At 44.8% G+C, this 14,406-nt stretch overlaps 1 protein-coding gene across 3 annotated transcripts in view; it reads right to left on the bottom strand.

The window, feature by feature from the left end:
• PDILT (protein disulfide isomerase like, testis expressed) overlaps positions 1-14,406 on the bottom strand; it is a 42,935-nt gene that overhangs the window by 11,062 nt on the left and 17,467 nt on the right. For 2 of the 3 annotated variants that reach the window (XM_032327478.1, XM_032327479.1), the window contains exons 3-7: positions 11,127-11,333; positions 5,176-5,309; positions 3,918-4,055; positions 524-634; positions 316-441 (exon numbers count right to left, since the gene is read on the bottom strand). In XM_032327478.1, coding sequence (XP_032183369.1) covers positions 316-441; positions 524-634; positions 3,918-4,055; positions 5,176-5,309; positions 11,127-11,333 — 716 coding nt within the window. The remainder of the gene's footprint in view (positions 1-315; positions 442-523; positions 635-3,917; positions 4,056-5,175; positions 5,310-11,126; positions 11,334-14,406) is intronic. The other variant, XM_032327480.1, reaches the window with a different exon arrangement.

Below are 14,406 nucleotides of genomic sequence, written 5' to 3'. Positions count from 1 at the left end.
GCCCTTCACTCGTGCTGGAGCATCTTTCATCAAAAAAGCAGCCAAACCATCATGTTCCCATAGTAGACTTCTCAAAAAGATGAGGGAAGGAACAGCATAGGTATGGCAAGAAAGGAAGAGATGCTGGGCAGGGAGGAGGAGGAAGCTGGTTTAAAATTAAGTAGGAGATAATATGTAACATCAATACGCAAATAAGGGAACTCATGCAAATGAACATGCAAATCACCCTGGGCTTAATTTACAATCACCAGGGCAGCAAACAACATTAGTGTCCTGGATACCCCTCCAACAAGGGCAGTAGCACTTTCCACAAACCTTGTTTGTAAATTCCTTCGATGCCAGTTTATAATGCTGCATTATCAAACCAAATGATTCCCAGCTTTTGGAGGCGAAGAGCAGCATGTGATTCAGGATGTGCAATTCATAAATCAGGTCCTTGCTCTGAAATTACCAGGGAGGTGGGTCATCCATGCACACAGCTGCCCTACCTTCCCTTCTCCCAGGGACCCTTTGGCTCACTGACCTCAGTGTTGTATTCAATAACAAAATCGGTGAGGTGCCCTTTTATGACTTGATTGAGGACATGTTTGTTGGTAATGTCATTAATAAGCTCCTCGCGTTTCACAATTTTTCCCTTGGACAGAAGGAGAAAAGCATTGGAGGACAATAGCTTCCATAATGTAGACACTTTATAGATACAAATAGCACAGTTTTCCCCATGGACAAAAGGAGAAGACCATAGTGACAAGCCTAATCTGTAATGTAGGTACTTGGTAAATATGAATGGCTGGGTGGATTAGCATGTAAGTGAAAGATGGGCCTGTGGCAGCTTTGAAAATCTCCAGTCTATAAAGCAGGGAGTGTGTCAGTGGGCAGCCAGTTGCTTCATTTTGAAATCCATCCAAATAGTTGTGTTGATGCAGTTCCTTGCACACTGCTCCTAACTAATGATGCTGTGTTGGGGATACTAAGGCAAGCCCATTTCTGGGAGGTGCAGGACTTCTCTGGTAGGTGACAGTGACCAGCTTTCTTAGAACTTCTCTGCAAGCAGGGGACCTTCCTTCCTTCCAGAAGGTCAGACGTGATGAGTGGCCTGATGAGTCTCCCCCAGCTCCTTCTCTTTCCCTTCACAAGCATTTTCCCTAATCTTTTGCATGTCTAATCCTGCTTGAAGACTGCTTCTCAGAAGGACTGGATTAACACAGGGAAGGAAATAGTTCTCTGTAGCTTAGGATCAAAATCTGTGTGGGAAGAACAAAGATGTAGCTGTCTCTGGATGATTTCTCCCTACTCTCTCTTCGCCTTCAGGGAGCTTAACCTGTAGTCCAGACCTCTTGCCTGGACTCCTGCAAAAGCTGCCTAATGGTCTTCCAATTTCTCGCCTTGTTTCCCTCCAACCTACCCTGCACCTTTAGCCAGAGTGATGGTCTTACACTCTCGTTTAAATACTTCATAGGCACCGTTGTCCTTTTGACAAAGCTGAAACTCTTTTCTGAACATGACAATAGTCGATAATTTTAATCAGACTTATGGAGAGCTCATATTGCATCAGCCACAATGCTGAATACATTATATGCAAGAACTCATTTAATCCGCATAACATTCCACTGAGTTACAAATCATTATTTCTCCCATTGTACAGCTGAGGATGTCGAGGCACAGAAAAGTGAAGTGACTTGCCCAAGATTGCTAAGCAAGTGAGAGGGGGAGCCAAGATTCCAACCCAGCAGTCTGACTCTAGAGCTCATACTCTTAACCATTAAAATATACTGACTCTGTCCTAGTCCATTTTTCATGTTTGCGCTTTGGTTTTTTATATCGTGATGAGGTTTATTCTGTGGAAATTTTAACTTTTTATGTGGTCCAAATTTATTAGTATTTCTTTTCATAGTTTTGTGGGTTTCTGTCATGCTTTATAGAAGGGCTTTCCAGCTCCGAGTTTAGAAATCGAAGTCCCCCGTGGCATTTTCTAGTCTTTCCATTGTTTCATTGTTATATTTTTAAGTCATAAATCAATCTGCAATTTAGTTACGTGCGTGGAAGGAGGTTATATAGATTTAGCTTTTTTTTTTTTCTAAATGGCTACCCAGTTCTCTCAACACCAGTCATTGAATAACATATTTTATTTTATTTTAAGTTTTTATTTATTGGACAGAGATCACAAGTAGGCAGAGAGGGATGCAGAGAGAGAGGGGGAAGCAGGCTCCCTGCTGAGCAGAGAGCCTGATGTGGGGCTCGATCCCAGGACCCTGAGATCATGACCTGAGCCGAAGGCAGAGGCTTAACCTACTGAGCCACCCAGGCGCCCCTGAATAACATATTTCAAATATCATCTTTATCATATACTAGATTCCCATATGTATTTGGATCTATTTTTGGACTCTTTGTTGTCCCATTCAAAGACGCAAATCAGGTTATTTTGTTCTCCAACTTAAAACCTTGTAATGACTTCTAAGAGCCTAAGTAAAATTAGTGGCTCACAGTCTTAAGCAGGTCTGGCTATCACTTTGCCCACCTCCCGTGTGGCTCTGAGCAAGTAACCTAACCTCTCTAAGCCATATCTGTAAATAACATGATTATTGTAAGGATTTGGCTTTGTGTGACGAGGGAGTAAGACATGTTCCAGGAACCAGATTACAGTGTCTAGAGTTACACTGTTCCATAGAACTTTCCGTGATAATGGAAGTGCTGTGCTGTCCAATATAATAGCCACTATTCACATGTAGCTTGTTTCATTGAGGAACTAAAATGTTAATTAATTGGAATGTAAATAGTCATATGTGATAGCTGCCCTGTTAGACAGCTCGGATGGTCTGTTCTCAGATCCCAGTGAGGGAAAGGAGGAAAATGTGTAGTAGAGGCTAGACTGAGGAAGGCCTTGTGGGCCTTATTAGGGCCTTGAGTCTTTATCCTAAGAATAATAAGAAGCCATTAAAGAGCTTTCAGTGGGAAGGAGGCAGGTGGTCATAATTTTTGAGTTTTGGAAATACAACTGTTTATTTTTTTTTAAAGATTTTATTTATTTATTCATGAGAGAGAGAGAGAGAGAGAGAGGAAGAAGCATAAGAAGAAGCAGGCTCCCGCTGAGCAGGGAGCCCAATGCGGGACTCGATCCCAGGACCCCGGGGCCACGACCCAAACCGAAGGCAGAGGCTCAACTATCTGAGCCACCCAGGCATCCCATTGTAAATATGACTCTTTAGAGGATAAGAGAGAATGTGGCAGACCAATTGGGTGAATGTTGCATTAGGCTATGGGAGATCATGGTCACTTGACTTAGGATGGTAGCAGTGGAGAGAAATAGATAGACTCAAGGGATACTTTGGATTTAAAATCTATAGGTTTGGGGTGATGGACAGTTGTGAAAGGTGGAGAAGAGGGATGGGTTAGAATAATGCCTGAGAGTATTCTGATTGCTCAGATGGGACTTGGGAGAAATGGTGATACCATTCATTGAGAGGAAAAAAAAAAACTGAAAGAAGATTTGGAGGATTGGAAGGGAGATTATGATGTTAAGCTTGGTCATGTTGAGACATCTGGTGATGGATATGAAAGTCTGGAGATAGAGAAGTCTGGCTGAAAATGGGAGATTTGTAAGTCACGGGTGTATGGGTGGTAATTGCTAATGGAGGGTGGGTGAGAGAGCAGGGACCGGAAGAAAACATAGGGGAGAGGACTGAGCTTTAATGACTGGCATTTACTGGTTAAGAAGAGGAAGAGGAGCTTACAGTGGAAGATGTCTAGAAAGGCCAGAGAAACTCTGGGTGACTGTGATCTAATAATAGCTGCCTAGTCCAATGCCATGTAGCTTGCAGGTGGCAGTGGCAGAACCAGAATTTGTACCCAAATTTTGTAGCTACATGCATAATCCATTTTGAGCTAGGGACCCTTCACTCTCAGTAGAACCCAAGTCTTACCTTTTTGAACACCAGAACACTGTCAAGGGTGACATGGAAACGTCCAATGACATTGCTAATTGATATCACTCCAAATGTTAGCTCTGGAAAGTCTTTGATCATATCATAGAACAACTCTGCTACTTCTTCCTCTAAATCCTGTTTGGAGAAAGAGATTTGGTGGGACTTTGGTGGAAAGAAAAACGTCTGGCTTATTTAAGGTCAAGGTGGAAATGGTGATCAGTTCATCTCCTCACTTTTCCAAGTTCTGGGGTTTTCCTGGGTTCCCTAAGTCCCCCTTCATGAAGTTACATACTCAGAATACTTCTGTGGCTATGACTAAAGCCAAAATAGGCCAATCCACAGAGATTAAAGGAAAGAGCTGATAAGCTCAACTTTTTCCAGGTATTTAGAATAAAGCTGTTCTAACACACAGGTTGAGAATTTTTTTTTTAAGATTTTATTTATTTATTTGACAGATAGAGATCACAAGTAGGCAGAGAGGCAGGCAGAGAGAGAGGGAGAGGAGGAAGCAGGCTCCCTTCTGAGCAGACAGCCTGATGTGGGGCTCGATCTCAGGACCCTGGGATCATGACCTGAGCCGAAGGCAGAGGCTTTAACCTACTGAGCCACCCAGGTGCCCCAAGGTTGAGACTTTTAAACATTTATTCCTTAATTTTTTTCAGAAGAGGCAACTGGTTTGACCATGCGGATCACCAGATATAAACTTGGTATCAAGATATGGCTGTAGTTGCAGCCTTCTTTCTATAACTTGAAAGAAAATTGGGGCTGTCCAAAAGTGAGATGAGACAGAAAGAGGTATGTACTCTCCCCGTGTAAAAATATAATGCCAAAGGTCTGACTTCCACTGGGGGAAGGCAGGAGCCATCCTAGTTACCAGAAATGAGTAAAGATATATAAGAAATTCATTCTCCACAAGGAAAAACAATTTGCAAATTACTTACTACTCAGTGATATTCTAAATGGAGCTCCACAAGATCATTAATATTATCAAAACCAATTTAATAAAAATCAATTTCCTCTACTCTCTCTGCATTTCTGTCCACCTTTCCAATTAGCTTCTCCTACCCACGTCATCTTCCATTCCTTCCTTCTTAATTTTAGCATTGCTGTTACCTGGAAAACCAGCTCATTGGAAAATAAAGAATGGGTATGGCATTAACCCAAGTAAAAGACCTCTCCTTACCCTACCCCCCTCCCAGACACAGGACTGGGAGTCACCAGTCAAAAAGCCACTCCCACCTCTTGACCCCAGTACCTGGAAGAAGCCGATGATGACCAAGGGCCTAGAATTCACAAACTCTACCACCTGCTGGGTGTTATTGAACAAAAATGCTTTCTGGCTAATTTGTCTTCTCAACCAAACGACCAAGGCAGTAGATTCAACCACTCCTGGAGAGAGAGACAGTTAAATAGATCCCCTATACAAGTTTCCTCTTGAACTGGAGCAAGGCCTGTTTTCTCCAAGCTTAATGACCAGAAGCATCTGGTCTTGGGCTCCTACCCATTGAAGGCCAAGGTCAGTCCTTCCTGCCCCATCCCCAAGGCATGAACATTTTTTTTTTTTTAAGGTTTTATTTATTTATTTATTTGTTTGTTTGGCAGAGAGGGAGGCAGAGAGAGACAGAGAAGCAGGCTCCCTGCTGAGCAGAGAGCGGGATTCGGGACTCGATCCCAGGACCCTGGGATCATGACCCGAGCCAAAGGCAGAGGCTTTAACCCACTGAGCCACCTAGGGCGCCAGCAAGGCATGAACATTAACAGCAGTAGCTAAATGTCATGGAGCACTTATCAAGGACACGGCATTGTGCTGAGCCATTTACATGTATTACATCCCTGCAACAGCTCTACCTTATGAGATATTCTTACTCTCCCCATTTTGCAGATGAGGAAATTGAGGTTAGACTTGCCAGTAGCCACCCATTAGTGAACCTGGGAATTAAACTCAGAAGGAAGCATACCCAGTCTTCTTTTCTATCTACCTTCCAAAGTGACAGGAAGGTAGATTTATTTTTAAAAAATGTAAATGAATGAAGTGTAAATAAAAATACCAGCTAGCTTTGTGACCTTGGGAAAATTCCATTATTGCCTGTGCTTTCAGTTCCTCAGCTGAGATGCAGATATTCACTAAGGTCATAGATCCTGGCATCCGTTTCTCAGCTATTATACGGAAGGTTCCAAGCACACAAAAATCTTAGCTTTTAAAATTGGGAAACATACACCATATCTGGGGAGACCTAACAGTGTGCTAGAATTACATTAGGCTACAGATGGATATGTGTTTGCTAGGATCATCAATTCCACATGATGGTATATAATGTAAAATATTATTTTCTATCAAAGACTGCTATAGAAGAGAATGGAACATTTAAAGTGAATGAATTTCTTCATTCGCTATTCATTCCTTCACTCATTCATTCATTTGACAAATATATACTAAGTACCTATCATGTTATCAAGTGCTGTACTTGGTCCTGGGGATGTAATGGTGAGCAGAAACAAATACACTCCCACTGTTTTGCAGTTTTCATTCTGCTGAGTAGGACAGTTGTCAAGTGATTACACAAACAAGTATATAATCACACCCAAAGTAATAACTCAAAAGCAAAGTTCTATGAGCCTGTAGCAAAGATATGTGACCTAGACTGTGAAGTCAAGGGGGGCTTCCTGGAGGAGATCAGTTAGGAGCTGAATACTGAAGGATGCATAGGAGTTAATAAGTAGGCAACAGTAAGACTATAACTGGACAAGGAAGAAGAGGGAGAGGTTTACAGGCGGAGCAGGCAGCCTGTGCTGGATTGCTGCATGGGGCTTGATGAATGCATGTTGAGTTGGTAAATGTACTGAAAAGGACTCTTTTCAGCATCTTCGCTTACATTTCCTAAGAACTTAGGCCATTTACAAAACTTACAATGAAGTATGTTTGCATACAGAAAGCTATACAAATTATTATGCGTAGTTTGGTGAATTTTTGCAACATGAACAGACCTGAGTACCACCCAGATACTGATCTGTCAAGAGACAGATCATTTTGCAGCGCTCAAGAGACAGTCTGTTACCAGGCTCTCAGAAGTCCCATTATGCCCCATCCCAGCTCCTCACCTATCCCTACCTAAGGATAACCACTATTTTAACTTCTAACAGCATGCATTAGTCTGCCTGATCTTAAACTTTATGCAGGTGGAATCACATTGTGTGTTTTGGGGCTTAGGCTTTGTTACTTTATGAGATTCATCCATATTGTTGTATATGCTGTGTAGCATTTTGTTGCATGAATATTCTATAATTTATTTATCCATCCTCTGTTGGTGAGCATTTGGGTTGTTTCCAGTTTGGGGCTATTAAGAATTAAATTTCATGCATGTCTCTGGGGGCACATTGGATGCACTTCTTTTGGGTACATGCCCAGGAGTAGAATTTCTGGTCATAGGGAATGCTACGTTTAGTTTTAGTAGATACCGATTAGGCCATTTTATGAGCCACGATGAGTCAGGCCCATAGAAGTTCATAGAAGGACGATGTCTTGGCCTCAAGGGACAGAGAGGGGTGAGGGGAGACTTCCTGCCGCTCCCAGATCACAGTACTCCACCCTCCGCCCTCCTGCAGCCCCCTTCTCCTCCTGGATTCAGCCCCAAGGCTGAGTTTCTATTTTCAGTGTTCCCAGCCATCTTTCAGGAGGAAACAAGCACATATCATGGAAACAGTTCATCTTATAGGCATTTGTCTGGGGAAAAAAAAAAAAAATTATGTTGTAAGTGCTCTGGAAGGAACAGATTCCAAAGTCCTGAAAATACAAAAAAAGGTGAACAAAACCCCACCAAATGCATTTGAATTTCAGCTGATCAGAACCATTGCTCTGATCTCATTTTGTGTGGCTGTCTCCTACAGTCTGCACTGCAGCCACACCCTCCTCGTCCTGCTCGCCAGGCTTTGATGTCTCCCGGTCCTCCCTCTGCCTGGGCTGCCTTTCCTCAGTAGTCTGGGCAACTCCTCCGGCTTATTTAGTTAGAGGTTTAGACTTCTCTTATCACCCCCACCCCATCATATCATTCTCTAGGTTATGACCTGTTGCATTTTCTTCATTGAATTTGTCTTTTTCTGAAATTATGATTTTTGGCTAGCTTGCTCACTAGCGCCTGTAATGTCAGCTTATACTAGATGCTCAAGAAATAATTACAGGGTAAATGGATGAGGTGGGTGAATCATAACGTAAGCTGGCTTGAGGGAATTCGATCTTAGGCCATCTTCTCTGAGATGTCTGGGCTCTGTTTGCCCCTCTGAACCCTATGGGGCTGAGGTAGCTCTGAACTTGACAAATAGGTTGTTCCTGAGTGCCTGCAGATCGGTCCCTGACCGCCTTGGGCAGGTGTCTCCGCTGGCACTTGGCTCTGAGCCAGAGGACAGGGTAACAACTGAGGTGTGAACGCTATGTCAATGATTGACTGGGGCTGTCCCTCCACTGCATATTTCCAAGCACAAGCTGTGAATGCATCATTAACTGAGGCCCTGGAGCCAACCTGAGTTTTCCTCCCTCCAGAGAGGGGGTTGTGACCAAGTTTCCCATCATCAATCCTTGGGAGACTAGAGGAGAACCAGAACTCTAGCTTTGACCCAACAAGGACTAAACCCCAACTTGCCTCCTGGGAAGGTTTTCAGAAAAGTTGGTGCAGGAGACCAGTAATGCTCTGTCACCCCTCTGAGCTCAGGGAAGCTCTGCCAGGTTGGCAGAACTGGCTTATTCATCCTGTTTAGGAGATGAGAAGTTGGAAGACTGGCTCAAATTCTCTAACTCGTGTTTGTCCTAAATCTAGGCTCTGGCTCCCTCCTAGCACCCCACTGCCTCTTTCCCTGGTTGGGGGTAACACTAAAGAAAGGGAGGGATGGTCAGGCTTAGTAGAAATAGGGGCTGGCTCCTTAGCCCAAGTCAGCCTGCAGTGGGTCCTTGCAGTTCCATCCCATTCAAACTCAAAAACTATTCTGAAGAACCTAAGTGTTGCAGGCAGGCACTGTGCAAGGGTCAGAAGAGTAATAGTTTGATAAAAACAAGAGCCCCACCTGCCATTTATTTTGAGTGCAGTACACCGTAGAGCAGGGGTTGGTCAATGACAGCCCATGGGCCAATTCTGTCCTGCCAGTTGATGTTGTAAATAAAGTTTTATTGGCAGTCAGTGGTTTATATAAGACTACTTTCCCACTGTATCCGCAGAGTTAAGTAGTTGCGAAAGAGATTGGCCTGTACGGCCTAAAATATTTATTATCTGGCCCTTTGCAGAAAACATTTGTGGGTTGCAGTGCTTAGTAGCTGGGGATCCTTGAGGAAGTTGCTCCACCTCTCTGTGCAGTTTCCCTGTGCAGCACCTGCCATGCTGGGTTGTTGTGACATATGTAAGGGGCCCAGAATAGTGATGGAGCACAGTAAACGGTTCAGATCCATTCAGGGCTTGTGCCTTACAATCTTGTTTCACCTCATCAGTAACCCTCGGAGGGAGATACTTCCACCATCTCCCTTTCACAGATTAGGAAAATAAGAGTTGACAAGGGGAAGCGATTGTCCTTCAGGTGCGTGGTAAGGATTTAAAGCCAGCTGGTGCCTGCCAGTTTGGGCAACCTCTTCAGAGGACCCAGGAAAAGAAGTGAAATCAGCTTCTGTCCCGTGCTCTCGCTAGAGAACAAAGAACAGAATCAGTTCTGTGAGTGAGGGCCTTGAGGCACAGGTGCTATGGAACTCCTGAGGAGGACAGACACCCTGATGTGGGCAGTCAAAGGGGACTTCCTAGGGGAGGCGGTGATGCAGCTTTCCTGCATGACAGAGGGGGTCCCAGGCACTGGCTTCTACCAGAAGGGGCCCAGACAGTCTGGAAGTTGCCACATTGTCACATTTATTGCTTCAAAGAGAAGTCAGACCTCACCTGCCCTGCCCCGCCCCCTGCCACCATGGTCCCACAAGGTCCTTGGGAGCCACTGCACTGCCTGGTCTTGTATGTAATGCGCTCTGAGGTTGGCGCTTTTGCAGCGCCTTCCCCTGCGAGTCTGGCCTGTGTCTCATGCCCCCTTGTGTCCGCTCTTAGAACTGTAAGGCATACTGCAAGCCCCTGCAGGAGGTTGCTCTCTCTGGGCCCTTTTGATTTTTGCAACAAAACTCAAACAGGTTTATTGCAGACTTGCTAAATGCCAGATGCTGCAAGACTATCTCAGTTTCCTGATTCAGTCATTCACACATATAATGGGAACATTCTACTAGCATAGTGTGGGCTGTGCTGGGCACCTTGGCATTTGTTAGTTTCGTTCCATCCATCCATCAGTTTTATGGACATTTATGCATTTATATATTTAGTATTTTTAAAAATTAGGACCTACCGTGTGCCACACTGAGTCACATAATGCTACAGCATTTTTGATACCAAGATAGGGACTGACACATGTTAGTTTCTCAATAAAGGTAATGAATAAGTGAATGAATGAGTTAATGAATGAAGTGGATGATGATAGAAGCTCCAGTGTCTGGTAGTCACCCTGTCCCAAATCTGTCTTGTTTTCTCATCTCCCAGAGCCCCTTTTCTTGGCCTGGGACCCTGTCAAAACCATTCTAAAGTAGAAGATTGTGGCGGGAGGTGAAGATTGGGGCGGGAAGTGGGAGGTGGAGTTAGGATTTCTCTCTCTGGTCTCTGGCAGTTTATGAGCCATGCATCTCACTATCCCACTTCATGGTGCTTCTAGGGCCCACCAGCTGAGATGTATGCTGTGGTGGAGGCAGCCATGTGTTCACCATAATTGTATTTTCCTTATGGACACAGATCAGGGCCATATTGTTCAGCCTTTAAGTTGAGTAGATCAGGGCCATATTGTTCAGCCTTTAAGTTGAGTGGGGCCATGTAACAGAATTTTGGTCAATGGAGAAGTGATGTTTGCCACTTCCAGGCCTGGCTCATGAGCACCGTCAGTGGCAGTCCTCTGCCTCCTTGCCCCAACTGCTGGCTAGATATAGAGAAAATGGCAGGGAAGGCTCTAAGGGAAGATAGAGCCGCATGCTAGAAGGAACCTGGGTCCTTGAAAAATTGTGTGGAGCTGAGCCACCCACCTCCACCCTCTGGCTGCCACCTGGGTTCTACATGAGAAGAAATAACCTCGTAGTTCTGTTATGCCACCTAAATGCTGGTGTTTGTGTTTCCGTAGCTAGCACTGCCTTGATTGATGAACAGGGACTCTTACCTTTGCAACTGATGGGTTCTGACCTGTTGCCCTCAAAAAACAGCTTCAGCTCTGGGGCCTTCTTAACATCAAACTCTTTCTGAAGTTCCTTCTCTACCGTGATGTCCACTTTGCCAAAGCCGAGCCCATTCTTGCCTTTGCCCATGATTTCCACAGCTTGGCCCAACTCCTCAGCCAGATTCCTGGATTGCTTGGAGGATGGGTTGTCTGAAAGAGCCAGTATAAATCAGAACTTGCTAGAGCCTCTCCCACTCCCCATTTCCCAAGAAGGAGGCTGGGTTTGATCAGCTTGGCTACTGTGCTCTGCTGTAGTAGATTTTTCAGAAAACATGATGCGATGGGAGGCACATGTTTCATGAAACTGGACATTTGGGAAGCACATCAGGGTTCTTGGGGCCTAGCAACACTGAAGCCATACAACTTTGGGCAACTCATTCCAACTCTGTGAGTCCCATTTTCTTCATGGGTAAAATGAGAAAAATATTATCAACTATCCCATAGAGTTCTCAGCCAAGTAAGATTTAACAATCAGTTATACAGAGCTTATTAATTTCTAAAAGCTTTCCGTGGATTGAGACTCCTCTCAGCACCCCTGTGGGATAGGTATGATTATCATCTCAGTTTTATAGATGTGGAAACTGGTAGGAAGCAAAATGTCCTACTTGCCCGGGGTCCTGTGGCAGTGAAAGATATAGCCAGGATCTGGAACCACTCAATATGCTGTCTACCCAGCACTGGTAGACGACTCTCAGCATAGTGCCTGACACATGATAAGGACATAATGCATTATTATTACTACTGTTATTATTGTACAATTTTTATGGTCAGAAGTCAGAGGAGAAAGAATGAGGGAGCATGCTCGCCATCTGGTGGAAAGTTCCAGACTTACAGGCCAAATGGAGCTGCTCCCGCTGCATGAATGCATCAGGGAACTCTCAAGTAAGGAAGGTCAGGTGTGGGAAGCGGTTATGAAGCTCCCTCAGAGCCTATCCCTTGGGTAAGTGGTATTAAAGAGAACTCACACTCTCGATTAGGATTCCTTGGTGCCTCATATTGCTGGGCAGTGAGGTGGGGATTAGAAGTGGGGAGCCCCCTTCTGGAAAATGGCCTCAGGGAGCTGGCATGGGATTCCTGGCCTAAATGAGAGAGGACTAAAAGGCGCTCACATTAGCCTTCCCTCTTCCTGATAATACTGAGAGATTGCAGGCCCCTCCCTGCCCTGATGTCTGCAACAGGTGGGTCAAGCCAGGGCAAGGGGTCACTGATTACCTTTCAAGTCAGAATGCATTCCCTGTGTCAGTCCCCACTCCTCTGCCCTGTCTATCTGGAACACACTTGGAGGAGGTACAAAGGAACAAGTTCCAAGTTCAACAGAGAGGGCTTTTGTAAAGCAAAACCCAGAAAGCCAGCTCCAGGACAACTGGCTCATGCTCCAGCGTCAGTCAGTACACCTGCTCCTGCGATGGAACCCGAAAGTGAATGATTGTTTTCATTAAATTCCCAATCAGTGCACAGGAAGGGAGACTTTTTGCCTCTCCACCACCTGCTTTGTCACCATCATTGTCTTCGATACCCCCCATCCATCATCGCCAGCAGGCACTGGCCTGTTGCCAGTTGCTCCGGCCCTCAGGCCTCTCCCTGGGCTTCCTTGTGGATCTGGCCCTGCGTGGCTCATGGTGACTGATTGACATTGTATCCAAATCTGAATTTCTAGGCAACTTAGAGCAAGAAAAACACATGGAATGATGGTTCAAATGCTGGAGCATTTAGAGGTTCCACACACAGCCCAGTGCTCCTGAGTGTCTGCAATGAAAGTGAGAGAAATAGTCTGTGACAACAGGAATGCTGGGATCCTAAAGGTAGCCGGATAGGATCTAACAATAATAGTAATGGACATTTATGCACACATCCGCCCATCCATTCATCCAGTTGTTCCTCATTCATTCCACAGATCTTTTCTAAGATTTGCCATGTGCCAGACATGGTTCTAGGTTCTGGGGATTTAATAGTCAGTGGATAAAAATCCCTGCTTGTGTTAGAGAAGACAGAAAGTAAAGAAGTAAAGAAGTAAAATATGGGCACCTGGGTGGCTCAGTTGGTTAAGTGGCTGCCTTCGGCTCAGGTCATGATTCTGGAGTCCTGGAATTGATTCCTGCATTGGGCTCCCTGCTCAGCAGGGAGTCTGCTTCTCTCTCTCTCCTCTGCTACTCCCCCCCCCCCCCAGGCTTGCTCTCTCTGTCTCACCCTCATTCTCTTTCTCTCAAGTAAATTTTTAAAAATCTTAAAAGAAAAATATTTTTTAAAAAAAGAAGTAAAATTTATGCTCTATTAGATGCTAAGTGCTATGGAGACAAGAAGCAAAGCTGGAGGTTAGGAGTATCAAGGCGATTGAGTTTAAGTAGGGAGGCTGAAGGAGACCTCACCCATAAGAGACATTTCAGTTAAGACTGAAGGAGGTGAGGGAGGCAGGCTTGTGGATATGTGGAGAAGAGTTTCCATGCAGGGGAACCATAAGTGCAAAGATCCTGAGGTGCGAGTATGTACAGCATGTTTGAGGAATGACTAGAAGTCTCTTTGGTCTAGAGCAAAATGAGAAGCCTGGGGGTTAGATAGCATAGGGACTTGTTGGCCACTGAATAGATTTTGGTCCCTCTCCCTGATGGTTGTGGAAAGATACTGGAGAATTTGGGCAGAATTAGATATGATCCTACTTACTATTTAACTGAACTGTACTGAATATTATATGAACATTAGACCACAAAAGGGAAAGAGAGCGGATACAAGGAGACCATTTGGAGGCCTCTGTAATATTTCAGGTGAGAGCTGGTGATGGCTTGAGCCAGGGTAGTAGTAATGGAGGAAGTGAGAAGGGGTCAGAGTCTAAGATTTTGGAGGGGGAGATGATTGGTGATAGATTGGATAAATAGGATAAGATGATAGATTGGATGGGGAGTGTGAGTGAACAAGAGGAGTCAAGGATGACTCTGAGGTTTTGACAGGAGCAGCCAGATGGCTGATTGATGGTGATGATGGTGATGATGGTGATGGTGACAGTAATGAGAACAGGGTAACAACAATGACAAGTTATTGAGCACTTACTGTGACAACCGTGTTGCTAAGTGTTACATGCATTATCCTGGGTATCCTCAGAACCACCTCTGAGTTATCTGCCGTTCCGGGTGAGGAATGTTACAGACAAGAAACAGAAGCCCGAGGTCTTACAGCTAATATGTGGTTGGGGGACAGGAACAATTCCCATGTACGTTTTTGCTTGGGCAGA

Source organism: Mustela erminea, chromosome 20, assembly GCF_009829155.1.
Source record: "Mustela erminea isolate mMusErm1 chromosome 20, mMusErm1.Pri, whole genome shotgun sequence".
NCBI lineage: Eukaryota > Metazoa > Chordata > Mammalia > Carnivora > Mustelidae > Mustela > Mustela erminea.
Note: the sequence above shows the minus strand (reverse complement) of the source record. Positions and strands in the feature narration are given on the sequence as shown.